This window comes from Solea senegalensis, linkage group LG9, assembly GCF_019176455.1.
Source record: "Solea senegalensis isolate Sse05_10M linkage group LG9, IFAPA_SoseM_1, whole genome shotgun sequence".
NCBI classification, from domain to species: domain Eukaryota; kingdom Metazoa; phylum Chordata; class Actinopteri; order Pleuronectiformes; family Soleidae; genus Solea; species Solea senegalensis.
Genome location: NC_058029.1, coordinates 20,484,422 through 20,502,452, shown reverse-complemented (window position 1 = coordinate 20,502,452; position 18,031 = coordinate 20,484,422). Strand labels below are relative to the sequence as shown.

The 18,031-nt window shown below is 40.1% G+C and overlaps 3 protein-coding genes across 6 annotated transcripts; 1 reads left to right on the top strand and 2 right to left on the bottom strand.

Moving 5' to 3' along the window:
• Positions 1–104: 104 nt before the first annotated feature.
• Positions 105–3,426, bottom strand: zgc:174888 (uncharacterized protein LOC558116 homolog). The gene is made up of 5 exons (XM_044033162.1): positions 2,856–3,426; positions 2,424–2,530; positions 1,942–2,010; positions 1,465–1,611; positions 105–867 (listed from the first exon to the last, which is right to left on the bottom strand). The coding sequence occupies exons 1-5, from the start codon at positions 2,866–2,868 to the stop codon at positions 514–516; spliced, it is 690 nt and encodes a 229-aa protein (XP_043889097.1). The 5' UTR covers positions 2,869–3,426; the 3' UTR covers positions 105–513.
• Positions 3,427–4,875: 1,449 nt separating this feature from the next.
• On the bottom strand, positions 4,876–11,627 carry flcn (folliculin). Of its 2 annotated transcripts, XM_044035033.1 has the most exons (12): positions 11,339–11,625; positions 11,020–11,232; positions 10,050–10,196; positions 9,716–9,937; positions 9,442–9,608; positions 9,270–9,361; positions 8,307–8,470; positions 8,059–8,172; positions 6,385–6,508; positions 6,174–6,299; positions 5,612–5,714; positions 4,876–5,498 (listed from the first exon to the last, which is right to left on the bottom strand). In XM_044035033.1, exons 2-12 carry the CDS (start codon positions 11,230–11,232, stop codon positions 5,291–5,293), a joined length of 1,680 nt encoding a protein of 559 aa, XP_043890968.1. In that variant the 5' UTR covers positions 11,339–11,625; the 3' UTR covers positions 4,876–5,290. The 2 variants fall into 2 exon arrangements, with proteins under 2 accessions (XP_043890968.1, XP_043890969.1); XM_044035034.1 differs by lacking the exons at positions 4,876–5,498; positions 5,612–5,714 and adding an exon at positions 5,723–6,096 and having other exon boundaries at positions 6,151–6,299; positions 11,339–11,627.
• Positions 11,628–12,111: 484 nt separating this feature from the next.
• Positions 12,112–18,031, top strand: leng9 (leukocyte receptor cluster (LRC) member 9). 3 transcript variants are annotated; one of them, XM_044033183.1, is made up of 8 exons: positions 12,112–12,186; positions 12,530–12,669; positions 14,367–14,466; positions 14,819–14,955; positions 15,112–15,438; positions 15,567–15,816; positions 16,613–16,733; positions 16,818–18,031. In XM_044033183.1, the coding sequence occupies exons 2-8, from the start codon at positions 12,540–12,542 to the stop codon at positions 17,478–17,480; spliced, it is 1,728 nt and encodes a 575-aa protein (XP_043889118.1). In that variant the 5' UTR covers positions 12,112–12,186; positions 12,530–12,539; the 3' UTR covers positions 17,481–18,031. The 3 variants fall into 3 exon arrangements, with proteins under 3 accessions (XP_043889118.1, XP_043889120.1, XP_043889119.1); XM_044033185.1 differs by having other exon boundaries at positions 12,135–12,186; positions 12,432–12,669; XM_044033184.1 differs by lacking the exon at positions 12,112–12,186 and having other exon boundaries at positions 12,193–12,669.

The window sequence follows — 18,031 nt, the reverse complement described above, 5'->3', positions numbered from 1 at the left end:
AGCAATTGTGTATATGGTAAAGTACTGTATTACTTTTAAAAACACCACAATATCCTGTAGCACATATACATTACATTGTGTAAAGTTGAACCAGAAACAAGCAATGCAAATATCTAAATGTCTTTAATTTATATTTATGTACAAAAGTAAACTCCCATAGGCAGTAATATCTTACATTTACACAATATTCATTGTAAACAGTGATGAATTCCACATCAATAGACGAGGCTTTACGTGCATTTGCTTGCTCAGAATCGATCTCTTGTTAGCATGGAGAGCATGGCTAGCTGGAGTTTGTGACTTGCTCTAAAAGAGGATAGCTATATGTTTGTCTGCGGTGGACAGTGGACGCATCTATATTCACAATGTCTTTGGACATTAAATGCAACACGCACATGTCACTTCATATATTAACAAAGCTTAACTGCATCAGACAAGTAAAAGAAACAATCATTCAGTGCCAGGAAACATCTTGCATTTTGTGTGCATCATCGAAAAGACCTTTTGTTGTAACTATGGCAACAGCCACCAGTAGAGTCTGAATAGTAAGGGGCTCCAGAAAGAAGCAGAATATGATAGGGAAAGAGGACCACTGCTGGACGGGGTGTGTTCATAGTCAATGATCTTGTCAAGCTGACTTTCCTCCACACTGCTGATAGCTCGAGTGGTCAAGAGTCTGGCCCTCGACGGACCGTAGTCCTTCCTTTCGACAGAGGGGGGCAAAGTTGGCAGTGAGCAAGTTTCAATCGAAGGTAAACATCCAATATCGAGCCACTTGGTGAAAAGTTCAGACGTTAGCTTGAGGAGTTGCTCAGGAGAGGAAGATGATGTGGAGTAATGGGACAGGTCTGTCTCCTCCTGGAACCTCTGTTTGCAACAAAAATAAAAAACAAATGTACTTTTATATAATGTCATGTTTGAAGCAAAAACTAAAACAACCAGAGCAAAATATGGCCATTAAAGGGCTGTATATATAAAAAAAGAAAAATACAGCGCTTAACAAATGCATTAGACCACAACCCAAAACCACAGCTGCTCTAAATTAACAGCCAAAATTATTTTTTTTAATGTTTTTGTAATGGTTAATGCATCAGTATGTAGAAGCCATGCATTTTCAAATTTACTGTTTCACAAAAAACCTAGAAAAAATAGTAAAGCACGTTATTATTTCTTGATTAAGAAGTCAAATTATAGATAGATTGTTGCATTCCTGAACAGGAACATTTGTTTGAGTGGTTGAATGTTGAACGCTCAAATTTGGGTAAATTCAGTGATTTGCCAAATAAATAACAATAATAATAATATTTTTAGTTCCAAACAAGTTTTTGAAATATTTCTAAAACATTTGTTTTCCCGTTTTTATGACAGATGGTCTAATGCATTTGTTAAGCACTGTGTATAAACTAAGGTTTCATAAAAATGGTAAGAGTATTGCAATGAGACAATATTGAAACAAACTCCCACCTCTGTATATTTGTTCTTTTTAATAATTTTTTCCAGTGTCTGCTTTAGGTCGAGAATTAGGGAGTGATTTAAGTGCTCATCCCAGAGGTTTCGGAGAAGCACATGCCAGGAGTCTAGGAGGACGACTGCAGCAGGGAACACACAACACTGCAGGGAGAGACAGAACAACCCAACAATCCCCTACGTTACCTTCACTGTGCAAAACACTCCACAAATTACCCAGAACCACATCAACAGCTCAATTACAAGTCACGCTCGAGGCTACATTGTAAGACAGGCCTCGTAAGACTTTACGAGACCAGTTATATACCTGTAAATTAGGTGAAAATTAATGATTAATATAATAATTATTATGGTAATTAAATCAATACATGTTTTCCAGGAGATGTTGAGAACAGAAACTGAAAGATTTGAACAATTACAAGCCATGTGCGGCCCATCAAAGCTCCCCTTTGATCTGACTGATAAGAAACTCACCGGATCAGAGCAGAGCATGTTTTTAGTGTAGTGATGCTCAACATAGTAATCCTTTGGAAATACTGTCCGCTGAGAAGAGATAGAAGCAATAGACAAAGATAAGACAATATATTTATACTGAGGATGATATAATTATTGTGCTGAACTTTAAAAAAGATAATCACTGATCATTTATCAGAAAATAAAGCTAAAATACAACAAACCAAACACTGAAAAGTGACTGATTTTGTACAACATTTTTGTTTGTCATCTGATAAATTTATTCCAGCTGTCTGATAACAAGGTAGTGACGTTTAATTGGGCTCATTTATCTGGGAGAAGTCTTTACCTTTGAACACCGTGCACAGCTACTACCAGTAATTATATTTTGCTTTTAAAAAATAGCTCATACATTTGGTGTGAGGAAAAAAAAAAAAGGACAATATTATTATTACAGAGCTGTCCGGGGCTGCAAATGATCACAAGCAAAGGTTTTCACTTACAAATCCAGTTGGATTAGATTCAATAGTCGTTTTAATGTTTTTCACACCCTCCAAGTCAAAGTCACATCCACCACATTGGACAGTCCAGAGTGATAGCAACAGCAAAACTGTTTGAGACGTGAGAAGGAAAGACACAATACACTGACATAATTGCTGGAAACTTTCTGTGGTTGATGTTGTGCATACCTACTAAGAAACATGACATCATTTCCTCTGTCAATAAGACGTTTTTGTAGAAAACACAGTTTTGCAACACAGTTTAAGAATCTGGGGATGCTATTGTACCAGCACAAAGAGAAAGATCAACAGATCTATTAAAATTCACTGATTAAACATATTAAATATCCAACTTTAATATTCTATTATTTGCAGACAAGCTTGGGAAGAAAGTTTGTAAAAAAAAAAAACATGCACTTAATCCTGTTTACTCACCTGGCAGTGACATCCTTTTTATCTTTCTAAGAACGGACACTTCTCCATTTCTCTTGTGGATGGCAATCACTCTGCAGACGGGGTTCTGTGTCGGTCTGTTTCCTCCTCTGTGGTTTCTTGAGGTCTTTGACACAGAGTGCGCTGCTGCGTCTTCTCCTCCACAGCTTGATGTTCAGTCTTCTTGTTGACAACTCTTATACATTTTTTCCCCTTTGAGTTCCACTGGTACTTTCCAAAAAATGCCTTATTTGTCCTCACGCCATCCTGCTCTCTCACTTTGGATTTTCCCACTAGTGCCTGAGTGGCTGCATTTTTTTTCCTCTTTTAGAGCTTTTGTTTGTTTTTCTTTCCTTCTTCTTTTTTAACTATATCTTTTTCTCCTTTTCACTGCTGACCTAGAATGTTCCTGAGCAGCCTAATCTGATTCACTCGCTTCTTCCTCGGTTCTGGTTAATGGATAAGGCAGGAGAGACACTGGCCTCCTCCTCTCTGTCTCTCCCTCTGGCCAGTGCGTATGTCCTCACTCAGACACAGGCTTCGCTCAAAGTGAAAGTGCTATGCTGGATGGCTCGTCTGCTCCCTTTAAGTCTCAGCCCCTCCCATTACCACACGTTTTACCTCACGATTGACTGACCCAGCTCCCTCCCCCCTGCTCCCCACATTCCCTGACACCCACTCTCTAGCCCCCATCCTCCTCCCACCAAACCCGGCCTGTAGGCTTAGTCATGGAGTTGGAGCGTATGTTTTTCATTTGGACTCTCCCCCACACCTCTGCGCCTGTGGATCCCCTGGTCTTTATCCCTCCATCGTCAGAGAGTAATATCCACCCCTTTAATCAATCACATTCCTCGAAAACAGGTTTACAATACAGTATTGCCAGAACTTGCAAGTCATACCATGTGACAGCTTTCTGTTTTTTGACTATTAAAAGCAGCTCCATAGCAGTGGACAACACGATTGTGGTGTCTGATCTTGTGCACAGCTGTCCTCACCCTGTCATCCTGCCCCCTCGGGTTATGTGAAGCATCATGTTGTTTTGGATTTGCCGAATGTCAGGAGAGGAGCTAATTATGAGTATAAGGCAGGAAGAACATAGTTGTTTCCTTGAGTCAAACGGGGACTGGTCTTCTGTGTTTCCATGTTAAACACATGCCAAAGGAAGCAGGAAAGTTTCCCAAATTCCCATCACAGCTTGGGGAAAAGGAAAAGAGAGCAACGACCTCACTGCAGGCCATGCATTAACTGTCCCTGAGGCATCATCAACTCCAAACTTCTTCACCTCCACTATGTCTTAAAGACAGTAATAAATATCCAGTCACTGTGCCGTCTTCCTGTTTCATACATCACTTGCAGAGTGGGGAAGTAAATATGTAACTAATTTGCGGCGCTGCTGCAAATTATGTTTGTGAAACTTTCAAAATGAAATCCAGATTTGAGTTACATGTCAAGAAGCTTGAAAATATATAAATAATGAAATAAACTCTGTTAGGCAACACTCACAACGCTGAGTGGCCAAATTCCTTTCGGATCCTAATATTTACAAACTCAGTGTTTTCTTTAATTTGGACTGGAACATGAGGTTTTACACAATCACTGCACAGGTAAAGGTCATAGTGGGAAAAAAAAATTAAGACCCTCAATTTAAACAAAGCCGCATGTTGCTGAATTTTATTGACTGACGTCTGCAAACTTCAGCAAATAAACAGGCTCACATAACTGTGGCACAGGAAAAACAGTTCTTTAATGGATCAGTGTGTACTGGGTCATTAAGAGGCAGAAATCCTGCTGATGTGGCCGGGTGTACTGAGGTAAAGTTATTATGCAAACAACCGTTTCCGTACATTTCAGGACATAAGTAAGTCTGGCAAGTGTTGTCTTACACTACTTGACACTTGTTGGCTGAAAGAGAGTGGGAACTGGCAGAGGAATGCTGCTTTCCTGACTTCACTGTAATCCTCCTTGATTCTTCCTGTTCACCACAAGATGGAGCTACTTGTGGAAAAAAAAGAGGACATCCAGCTCACCATTCACATTAATTTATTTCCCTTTAAAATTCCGTGAAAGAGTAAACAAAGTGCAAAGTGTTTTTTTTTTTTTAAATAAATGAAACTTTACAAATAAGTAGGTGTTCTACAATAATTCCCTTTGACAAATAAAAGCCCTCATACATCCTTATTGAGAGTTAATCTGTGCAGGATAAAAAATTAGGGTTAGACACATGAAACATTTCTCATTACTTCAGAGAATAATGGATGAGTTTAAGCTGTCATCCATTCATAGTCTTTCGTTTTACAAAAAGTCTCAAACAGTTAATAAAACACATTCTTGCTGTTGCTTTTCTGTCTTTAGTATGTACCTCTCTTTTCATCTCCCTTTTCTTTACCCTGTGCTCACTCCTCCTCCTCCTCCTCCTCCTCCTCCTCCTCTTCCCTTTGTCACTGGCTGGGGCTCCTCTCCCCTCCCCGGACAGCTGTCATTAAATGGCTCTTGTAGGTTTTGCTGAGTCCAGTCATCCAGAACTTGAGGAGCCTGACATTGTCTTCTTCGCCAGGTCCTGTGGCACCAAGGAGGGTCAGAACCCTCTGTGTGTCCTCCCTCCCTCGCCCGTCCACTTTAGAGAACTTGAACAGCACTTTCACTTTACTGAAAGAACAAGAAGTAGCTATGAGACTGCACTTATAAGAAGGAAATTAAAAGGACGAAGCCTTAGTTAAACACCAAGTAATCTTTGTGAAGAGTGAGGGAACTTTACTCACTTCATCCACTCTTCCTTCAAACACAGCAGGCAGTGAGATACGACGTCCACAGACAAGTTCTCGTTTGACAGAGCTAATTCAAGCTTGGTGAGTAACGTTGGGCCTGAAAAAAGTCCAAAGATTCAGTCAATCTTTTTTTATCATGGTTTATCAAGTTCATCGTGTAATCATCATTATCTATCTATCCATCTTTCCTTCCATCCATCCATCCATCCATCAACCCACAGATTAGACTGACACTTGGTAGAAAACAGGCTTGAGGGCAAAACAAATCATTTCAGATATTTTCAGCATAGTACATCCAATCTTGGGAATACTTTTTCCTAAAAGGGCAAACAAGAAGAATATCTGACACTTACTAATCATAACTATGTGTATATGTCTGAATAAAATTATACAATTAAAAATGTATCGGTTATTGAACTAAGTTTTTAGGTGTATGCACTCTCTGCTTTTACAATTATAGCCAAATGACTAGGTATGATGTATTTCCGTTATATGACAGCATACATGAAAGCACAACATAAGATGAATATGATTATATTGAGGTATAAATCCTCACCCTTGTCTGTGGGCTGCGTGTTGGCACTGCTGATGGTAAAATGAAAAACTGAGCATATATCTTCATCTCCTACAGATGAGCTCTGACTACTTCTCTCTGTGCTGACATCCACCAGCACCGAAAACTCTACGGGACAAAATAAAAAGGAAGATAAAATTAACATAGTGTAAACAGCATGTTGAAATTTCATCCTGTGGTGATTTTCTTGTACCTGAGGAGCTGACATGGGCTGGAATGGGCACATCTGGGCTGAGACCCAGGAAGTTACATTTGTAGGCCTCCTCATACTGAGTGCTGTATGGCACAGAACGCACACAGCCGACAGGGAGCAAAGACTAATTGGAGAAAGGACAGAGATGCAGGTAGGTATGGTAGCATGGAGAGAAATCTATGTGGCAAAATAAGTCAGCGTTAAAAATAGCTGTCCTGCGCACCCACACAGGATGTTTCCACTTCTTCACAATTCTGAAACTAAAACTGCAATATTCACATCTTGCATCATGACACAGCACAATGGAGCCACAAGAAATGAAACAACAGTTCTCTTTCTATTTGTCAAGACAAAAAAAAATCCCCACAAAGGTCTGACAGGTGGAACCAGGAAAGGCAGATAAATGTCAATATAGAGAGCCTCTTAAAGCCCAGTGCAGACAGATAAGATAAAGCAAGATAAGCCAGTGGGTGGGCCATGTGTACAAATGATGACACAGCATGAGATCAGTCTCATAACATTTCTATATGTATCAGTAGAAAAAACCCCAAATAATTTCAGTATCATAGCTTAGTGAGACTACTGTATGGAGCACAGCTGTTGTTCATGCTAACCTCAGTGCTTTTCCTGCTATGACATTTCAAAAGCCCATGCATGTCTCATGAAATTAATTGTGCTCATAACTGTAAGGTCGCCTGTTAGATCAGCAAGGCCCCTGAGCAAGGCACCCAATCCCCCATTACTCCCCGGGCAGAGACAGGTGCTGCCCACTACTCCTGCCCGATTTGTGTGTAAGGATGGGTTAAATGCATGCAATGAGGTCAAATAACTATCACTTATTGGTGTGTGTGCAAAAATAACTAATTCTTATTCTTAAAAAAAGTCTGCTGAGAAGTAACAGAAAGCCTACAGTGAAACTGTAAACAATCATTATAAAAAAAATTAATTAAACACAATCAGAATGATCCTAGGTAACAGAACAGAAGAACACAACAGCATTTAAACTGATTAAACAGATCTCCTTTGAGTATATAGCAAAGAAATGTGGGTGAGAAAACATGTACAGGCAAGGAACATTTTAGGGTGTGTCATGGAAGCTTGAATAATCATCTCTTCAGGCAAGAGTTGGATGTTAACAAAAAACACTTTAAAAAGGTCTAGGACAGAGACTACATTAAAATGTGGTAATATATAAATGTTATTATATTATTATGCTATCATCTTAGAATGACATTTGTACTAATTATGGTTTACATTTCAGAGGCAATCTAACCATGACAACATGAAGTAAGTTTGTTTTGATAATCAATTTATCATTTGCTTGTGAGCTTCTTCAATAATATCAAACAGTGAGTTCTGGTTTCTTTATTCCTCTAAGACATTAAACTGAATATATTTGGAGACATTTGATGATGTTATGTAATTGTTTGGGAAACAATGATCAACATTTTATGATTGATATTTTATAAAACAATCACATGCTGCAGCCCTATATGACTAGAAAAATGTATGTGTGTGTTATACTAGTGTCCATTTAACTAATGACAATATTAAACTATTATTACAAAGCTAAATAATGTGTTATCAACACCTGATTCCTGGGACAAGTGACATCTTCATAAATGTAGAGTATATTTCTCACTGAGGCAGAATTGTATGCAGTAACAAAAATACCTTGAGAACTATAAATGCTGACTGGATGAGTGTGGGGTGTGCTCCTCTCCATACGACCTGATTTCCCATGAGCACATGCCACGCTAGCTGCCGAAACTCAGCAACCCCGAGGACCTGCAGAGAGGTTTGACAGTCCCACAGAAAGATTTTTCATATCGAATTACTTAAATTATCTTTTAAATTATTTTTTCTCACTACTGGATTACCCTTCATTTCATGTAAATATTCAAAACAAAAAGTCACTTTACCTGTCTCAAGTGTCGCAGTGACCTAAATTTTGGACCAGATAATTCATCTAGCTTTGCCTCATCACACAGGAAATCATGGTCCAGCTCACTGCCTGACTGGTGCCTCTGTGATTTTGACACTCCTCCATCTGCACCTTCCCAGCAGCTCATTTCCTCCTCTTGCTCTGTATGAAACACAGAAAGATAACAAAACACAAACAGCGATGAGAAAATGTTTTGAAACCTTGGGAACGGACTCTATGCACAGAGCATCACTCACAACTTCTGCTAAAATATAAGTGACAGGCTGCCTTTTTGAAAACCAGGTAGTGACATACAGTCAGTTCGACAGGAAATAATAATATAATAATATTCTAAAAGGTTATTGTGAATACAAGTTGGCGGTGTGTAAAATCTTTGAAAATATTAGTTAAATCCTATTTCTTTTGTAATTATGTGCCTATTTTTCTTAATCGAAACTCTTTATTATTGTCATTTATTTAATGTGTATTACACTTCGAGGCCGTGATTTCTTAAAAGTGCTAAAGAAAAAGGTTATTTAATAAAAATAAGAATACGAGAAAATAACATATTGTAATTTCATAGTAGACTTGGCAGTATGGGAGATTAAATACTTACTAAGAATTTTGTAAACCCTGCCTGGAAAAGCAGTGATTCACTGTTGATTTGGCAAAGGTTATTTCACAAAACAATTTTCACACTGATGATAAACCCGGAAACATTGTACAAACACATGGCATATGCCGGGGGGGGGGGCCACTGGCATATGCTAACACAACCCTCAACCCGAAATCTTGCCTGCAAGACAAGACATGCTGAAGCGTTGCCCAGGTAGATAATGTATCTTTTGTCTGATAAATTGTCAGCTGACAGTGTTTTTGTGTTCAGTTTGACCCATTTACAGGGCTTACAAGGTGTAAATACAAAGCACTGTGCAACAGATTAACTATTCAGTGTGTCTACCTGTCTGTCTCTCTATAAGCACAAGTGTGTCCTCAGTAGGAGCCCCCTCAAGCAATTTCTCTGTCAGACGACTGCCACAGGCCTTCAGCAACCTGAAAATAAGATAAAAACACACATAAGCAAATCCAAATGGGTGAATACCTCATGTTATGTCATTGCGGGAGTGACTCACCAGCTAAAGGAGGAGTGCAGGCTTGCCCAGAGGTTGGGATGCTGAGTAAGAGAAGTTAGTGATCGGGCTGCGTTGCCGCTTCTTTGGTGAGGGAAAACTGCAGGTGAAAACACACTGTTCATTCTCACAGCTCGTTGAGGCCCAACTCCTTGTTCACTGTCAAATACCTGATGCAGGAAACAATACCAAAAATGTTACATGGTTAATATCTGAATTCTAGTGTGAAATATTGGTCTTGGTAAGTCTACAGCAGTAAAGGTCATTGGGTGTCTACCTTGAGGGCAGTGCTTTGCAGGCTCTGTATAGTGAGTTTAAGGTGGCGTAAAAGAAAAGGCCAAGAGTTGATAAGGTAGATCCTGTCCATGGCTACCATGACAATACTGTACCACCGCTGAAAACCCCTGGCCAAGCTGTCTTTGATAAAGAAGGTGTGAGAGAACACAAAACCGTGCTGCTCATCTCCAAAGAAAATTGGCCCTTCACGACCAGGGCACACCTGCAGAACAAGAGAACATTGGAGGAAGCAAATACAAAGAAAAAAGGTATTAACAATTGTACTTGCATGCAGGAGTTGTGTGACTTATACACAAACACAAGTCACCGTTTACCTCACAGCTGAGGCTGCGTACACAAGCCTGGCGTACAACGCTGAAAAGCTGTGGCTGTCTGGGATGCTGGTGGCTCAGAAAGCGTATGCCCGTTTCATCATCAATGCTCACAAAGCCTGGGTGAGACGCAGGTAGTGATCGACATCCCTACAAGTCAAGGAGAAGAGGAAAAAAACATTGAGATGATTGACCTTGCAAATATGTGTCACATTACAAATGTCTGTCTGATAAGTTAGAAAACTAAACTATTATTATTATTTTTGAATGAAAGGAGTAACCAAACATGTTAGATACTCAGTTGTTACGTTTTGTTTTCAAAAACGTATCCATCATTACTTTTTGAAAAATATGTTCTTGTACTTTTTTGCCACAAGAAACTCTGCCACAAAGTCTGACTATTTCTGTTTATCTCTTACTTGTTGACAGACAGACCTGGCTGCTTGCTATGGTTTCATGGTTTAATTAATTTCTAATTAACAAACTGATTTTATTATTGTTATAAAAATTATTATTATTTTTTTTTAAAACAACTATTAACTTTGTTGAGTATTATGAACATTCAAGATTCAAGAAGTTTTTATTGTCATTATGAGGACATAATGAAATTTTTGCAGAGACTCCCGGCTTGAGGTACACAGTACTATGTACTATGAGGTACATAGTAAAATAACATGGATATGGACCAAGCTTTTTATTTTGTTTATTTTTGGTAAAGCAAATTGCATTTACATTTCTCAGAAGACAAGATGCCTTTGAAGCTGTTGTCTTGACATATTTAAGCAGGAAGAGCACTGACGTTACTTATAAGTTCAGAGTGAAAGTATGGACAGAAAGCTAAATGGAACTCAGCCATCATTATTTTAATTATGTACACCTGTGACAGTCAAAATGGCTGTTCTGCAAATGGTCCATTTTGTAATGTAATAAGTTACTTTCATAAAGTAGCGTTCCCCAACACTGCTCTGCTCACCTCGCACATTTCTCCTCTTTGTGTGGCGGAGCTGTTGGCTCTCATGGTCAGCCCTTCGCCTTCCCGGTCACCATCTTTGTCCCTATCCCCAGGTGCAGGGATCCCAGCCTGAGATGAAGGGGACGGGGATGGGGGGTGGAGTGCCTCGGTGCAGAACAGTGTTCGAGGGCCATGGAGTTCACAGAAGTGGCAGAGAGCCACCAGGGCATTCATCTGCGAAAGAACATGTTAGCACATTATTTATTATACCGGATAGGTACGATTTACATGTGAACGCTTAATACCTTTTTATTGACGACATCAACAGAGTCGTTCTTACCTTTAACTGAATTTAGGACAGACCCAGGTTCAACAAATGGTTGGAGCTCAAGGCTACTTCACAGAACATTCATTAGTCCCGTCGTGTTCTGGTCCAATAACCCGTCATACATAAAGCAGCATATTAAAACGATTCCTTAAAAACAGAATAGGCAAGTAAATTAGTCCATTTCCAGAGGTAAGTGTCTCTTGGTTGTGTGTTTTCTACAGTTTTTTCCTCCCGGTTACCTTACACGCAGCTAAAGCTGCACGGCTAACTGACAACAACATTATGTCACGTGAAGCAGAATCACGCGCTCAAGCGCCGTCGTGCTGCATTCAAATACGTTAGCAGGGTGGGAAAGAACTGGGCAGGCCAGTGTTCGCCCATAGCGCCAGCATTCTCGTTATATGAAATACAAATGATCATTTATTGTTTTCTATTGTGTAGCAATTGGTTTTCAAATAAAAACTATTACACACATATGTATATATTCTATAAAATTTGGAATTATTGATCAGTGGCTGGCGGTTTTCCTCACTGTGGTCATTAGTCTTAACAACATAACTTGAATGCAGCATTTGCAACAGCTTTTTACCTTTTAAAGAAAACGTTGATTTTAAACAGACTCGTGTGTTCAATCGAGGTTCTAACAATAAAGATTAAATCTGTTACATACATTTACATAGCATAGGAAACATATTTAACTGAGTAACATAAAGAAATACTGTTTGAATGATTCGTATTTTCTACGAAAGAAAAAAACTACATTACCCTTTGCCATTGTCAGCTTCTTGTTTTAAACTACAGTACCCATACTTCTCTCCGGGCAACACACGGGGAAGATAGCATAAACGCCGGTTAATACGGTTGGTATTTCCCTTTCTCTTTTACAAAAAGACGTGGTTATTGTGTCGTGTGTTTGTTTGTTTACCTAAGTGGGATGATTAGGTTCCTTTCAGTTGTTGTTGTTGAATAACTGAATGTTTATAAGAGAGGGAACACTGTTAAAACAAATGCCTTCTACTTCCGCAGTAGCTAAGATCGTGTTGATAAATTATGTTGTCCACATGTTGCTAGGAGTGTCTGGTTTGACTTTTTCATCCTGTGTCAGTTGAAACAAAGGTGAAGGTGTGGTCACAGAAGCAAACACCACAGAGAAAATTGCAGAGATCGCATTTTCTGAACTAGCACATACTTTAAACAAACCAGGTGCGTGACCATGGCATCAGAGGGATCACAGGTGCCTTTAGATTCACCCGAGAAACACATGGATCAGGGGACCCACCTGGCAGACACACCCACTCCTGAGGCAGGAGACCCAGGTGAAGACTCTTTAAAAACCACTGCAGGTAACTCTCGTTGAATCACTCAGATTTTACACTCACGTCAAACAGTATTTCTCAAATATTGCGGTTTTTGAAGGTGTGGTTGAACACAGAAAAATGCATTAGGTCACACATGAAAACAATCTTGCTTTAACTCCTACAATTACTGCAGTCAGTCTAAAATTTTTTTCGAAGTAACTGACTTAGAGGAGGTCTGTTGTACATTTCTGTGTTACTGTGAGCAAGTTGAGTTCTGGTAAGTTCTTGATCATCTTATCATGTGGCGCCTCTGACATTATTTGAAAGAGTGAGCCAACTGCTGTAATGTCAGCTGATATTTGAACTTGATGTCTGCCTGCTCAGCTGGACTCAGGAAGTGAGTCAGTCACCATGAGTACTGGCTCTGACCTCCACGTCTAGTATGAGAAGTTGATTTGCTGACTTCTTCCCCTTACTCTACCTAAAATTAAAAAGCCTTACTAAAATGGAAAACAACAGTGTTATAATTTTAGCTTTTATCTGGTTAACAATATGTTATTTCCATAACAGTTCAATGACTCCCTTCATGACTCCTGCTGCCCACTTTACAGGCTGCCAATGTTCTGAGCAGCTTGTGCCAGGCAGTGCTACGTCAGAGGAATGACACATATTACAGTTAATAATTAAAAGATCTGGGTAGTAAGTTACATTCAGTTCTCCTATCTGTAAATAGAGCTGTGTGATGTGTGGTATGTGTTTGAGCTCACAGGCAACCACATCATAACTATTTGGCTGACATTTGAGTCTTCTTGGACAAGTCATTGCCACCTGTTGGATAATTTATACTCTTCAGAGCGGAATGATTGTGTTTTACAACAGGAAAACAGGAAACAGGACATTTCTGCTGAATGACTGTACAAAGTTTCCACTTGTAGCTTATTTTTGGTCGCTAATCATTTGTTTATTTTTCAAGATTTGAATTGATTGGTGTAATATCACACCTGGGACCACATGGTGGTGTGGGGGTTAGTATTGTTACCTCTTAGCATGAAGTATGTTCTTTCCATGTGGTAATGCTCCATCTTGTTTTGAATCTATAATAATAAGTAGTCGAAAGCAACTCAAGTGACAAACGCAATATATGTCAGAATAAAATGCCCATTACATATTTTACTCAAATTGTACAGCCCTATGTTTGAGATGACATTTTAATATAAATAAATCTAATGAAGGTTAAAGTTTGATATGCCACATTCATGAGCCAAGTGATTTCAGATGAAATTGTCTAATATAACTCAGCATATGTAGCAGAAAACAGGAGAAGAATAGTTGGTGCTCAAAGAATAAATCTCACGTAAAATTCAGAAATGTATATTTGTATTAATCCTGTTTGCTGGATTACGTAAACTGAGAACGTCCAGCCACTCTGTTGTAAGTATATTTTTCCAGTGTTAGTAAGAACACAACTTACACTCCTACTGTCTCACAGCCGGGGTCATGGCACTGAGTGATGTGTTGGGAAATGATGTTGTAGATGTACAAGATTATTCCAGTAGAGTTTTTTTTTTTCCCTTAGAACTGACCCGAGATATCACCTGCTGAGTGATTATGTAAACATCCTGAATTCAACACATTTCTTGATAATGTAACTTCACATGGATCAGACGTTCTTAACAGGCTTTCATCACTGAAAGTCCTCTCCTCTTACTTTTGCTTTCATCCTGACCTTCCCTCTGTTGCAGTCACAGAATCGGCAGAAGGGGAACAGGATGGAGTGAAAGTGTGCCAGTTTTTCCTGAAGGGAAAGTGTCATTTTGGACAACGATGTCGCCTGTCTCATAGGTTTGTTCTCCCAAACTCACTCATACAAACTAACCAACTGAACAAAAAATGAATTCAATATTTTAAATAATATCTCTCTCGACATAACATTTCTTTTAATTAAAAAAAAAAAAATCATTGCAGCAAAAAAGCAGGTCTGCCTCAATATGAAAATCTAATTTCTAAGATGAATCTATATGACTTGTCACTCATTTTACTTCCCAGACAGAGGATTACTCTGAGTCATGACTAAGTGCAGTTGCTACATAATGGTCATAAACTATAAAAAGCCTACTTAAAAGGAATTAGGACTTATTTTTGCATATTTCCCCTATCTGTCAAGGTTCACAATGTTGTTTCTGTCATTTCTCAGTGATCCATCACCAGATGATTCAGGGGAAGTGTCTCCTGATCAGGATGACACTGTGGATGGAAAAAAGATAGAACAACAACACAAGAAGAAAGGCAAAGGGAACAAAGCAAAAAAGCAAGAATACAATCATGGAAAAGGTGACTGCATATTTAGATTTTTTTCCCAAGTCATCTGACAATGACAACATACTTTTGAGAAACAAGTGAAACTTTTGTGCTTTCTGATTCACTTTCCTGATCACGATCCTGCAATAAGCATGTCATGTCCTTTTTATATGTCGTATCCTGCCACAGAGGTGAACAAAAAGCCCCGCATGAGAACAGCAGATGACGTTATCTCTCGTATCCAGTGGGACCCGACAGTGGATGCATCGGAATTTGTAGTGGGTTATTTGGACCGCTTCCTTGGTGTAGTGGAGCGTCCCTTCTGTGAATTCAACTGGGACACCAACCCCTGTGACTGTGATTACTCATCTGAACTGGCCCTGCCCAGACACAGGATCCAGTACTTCACCTACAGAGGGCACCGCATCTGGGACCGCCACACCAGAACTGACAGGGTGTTTGGTTCCACTGGTCAATCTCTGGCTCCCCCCTTTGGAAAGGAGGAGGAAGTAAAGGGTAAGAGAGGGCCCTTAATGATTTCATAACCCACCTCACACACACACACACACAACCAGATACATATGGACAAAATATACAAAAGACAAAGTGTTCACTGACTCAATTTAAGCATTTGTTTTTACCAGAAGTCCAAGAGACACAACAAGACTGCCTTAAAACAACAGAGGAGCAGCCACCTGCTGGTAGTGGGGAGGAGGAATGTGACACTGGGGAGTGTACTCCTACTGAGAATACACATCTGGAGGAAGAGAAGCAGAATGAGATGAATATTCAAAGCCCTGACTCAACACAAACGGCTCTGAAGTGTGGCGGAAACACTGCTGAGGAACAGCAGGAATCTCAGAGAACATGTGTTGTGATGGAGGCTGCAAATAGGTCTGGTGTTCATGTTTAAGCCTCTCAACTTAAGTAAGAACAAACAGTTCCTCTATAGGAGAAACTCACATTTGTAGGGTCTACAGGTTCATACTGAGCTCAATTGAGCAAAGTAAGCAAAAATAATTAGAGTGTTGTTAGCGCACATGTGCAGAGCACAGTTACAAAAGGACTTTATATCAGATTGTTTACATTTAGGTATCACTGTTGTAACGCTAAAGCTGCTCTCAGACATGGACTCAAGTCCAGACATTCTCCAGACATGGTCCAGAGGGACTGTATGTGTCAACTTAAATGTCTGCAAAATTGACTCTGGTCATTCTGCAGAATTCTCCTGCCAGCTCCTTCGTCTAATCTCCATATAACATCCAAGTGAGCTCATGTGAGCAGGAGAAGCTCTGGATAACTCAGAGTGAGTGAATGGACAAGTGGCCTGCCCACTGTATGCTCATTCCAGCAGATTCTCCTGTTCTCATGAACACAACTCACCCAGACAACCTGTTGTGTGTTCAACATGTAGGAATGGCAAATTCTCTGGACATTATCCAGAGCTCATGTCATGAACCACCTGCACCCACACTTTCTTACCTGCACACATGATGGTTAATGATGATGGAAAGAAATGACTGTAACCTTTCACAAATCATATTTGATTCATATTGAAAATATAATGTATAATGTCTGAATACTTGATTTTTTGACATACTGTATATTTGGTAAAGTGGCAAGGACAGGATTAAAACTTGGGGAATTCATTATTTCACTTCACGTTCACACATATCTGTTCTAATTCCAGCCTCAAGACTTCAGAGGAAATGCCTCCCTCCCAAAAAGGAGAAGTGAGTCTAAAGGAAGAGTGGGAGGAAGAGACTTTGGAAGAATGTCAAGAAAGCAGAGAAGTCAACAGAGATGCTTCAGTGAGTATTGCACTGCTCACACTGAAATATATTGTGCTGTTGAATTTGAGGTTTAAGTGATTCTCTTTATTCTATTGCACACAGAGCGGTCTCAGAGACTTAGACATTAGCCAGGATCCATCAGCACCTCTGGAGCAGAGAGAAGAGAAACACGGTGGTCGCCCTCCAAAAAAAAGACCCACTCACTTCATCACGTTCCGGGCCAACACTCCCGCTGTCCTCTCCTGTTTCCAGCAGCTCCAGGATGAGCTCACCTCCCTTTTGCCCTCCTCTGCCTCTCACTGGCACACTGCCTCCAGCCTTCATGTCACCCTGTGCCTCCTGGTGCTGCATGGCCCAGCTGAGGTGGCCACTGCTGTGGAGATCCTGCGACAGTTTGCCCATTTCGATCGCAACCCTCCAGTGGCTGTGACCTTTCCAGTGAAGCTGAAGCATTTCAATGGCAAGGTGCTGTACCTGAGCCCCCAGCCTCAACTGCAACTCCAGCAGCTCAACAGTGGCCTGCAGGAAGCCTACAGGAAGGAGGGCTTACTCCACAGGGACTCCTACAACCCACGCTACCACCTCACTCTGGCCAAGGTAGAGGACAAGGAGGGAGAGAGGATTTTTTATGGGGTGGGTGACATGAAGGTTGGGAAGGGTTTAAACTTGGGCCGCCTGCCGGTCAACACCTTACATCTTTGTGCTATGGGCAGTCCTCGTGTCGATGGTTTTTATGAGCGTGTGTGCACAGTACAGCTCAGATGATAGCAGAGCAGTGAGCCCTTTCACATCCACACACTACAAACATGTTTATTATTACATGACATGCGATGTGCAATATCACAGTGCTGCATTTGGACGGGAGTGGAGCATCATGCAGTATTCCCAAACAAATCTAATGTTTATATTCAAATTCTTTAGGTTAGTTATCGATCAAAAGACCCTGTTCAGACTTCATATTAACACCCATACAGGTCTTAACACTCGTGTGTGATCAGATCAGTGAGGATGGATTTTTATACCAGGTCTGAATGGAGCCTTAAAGGACCTAATTGGGTGTATAGTCATCCTTAATGCAGAGCTCACCCCTCTGTGTTCAATTATAATAAACATCACATGTTGTATTTTTCTAAACCTTCATATTTAAGAGGAAACACATGGTTTTAATCTATACTGGTGCAAAGAGTAAAAAGTCTAGTGTCGGGGTGTCAAATGTATGGCCCACAGGCCAGAGCTGACCAACCACTGGGTCCAATCCGTCCCCCAGGATGAATTTGTGAAAATTTCACATTCTGATTAGAATCTAAACATAATGT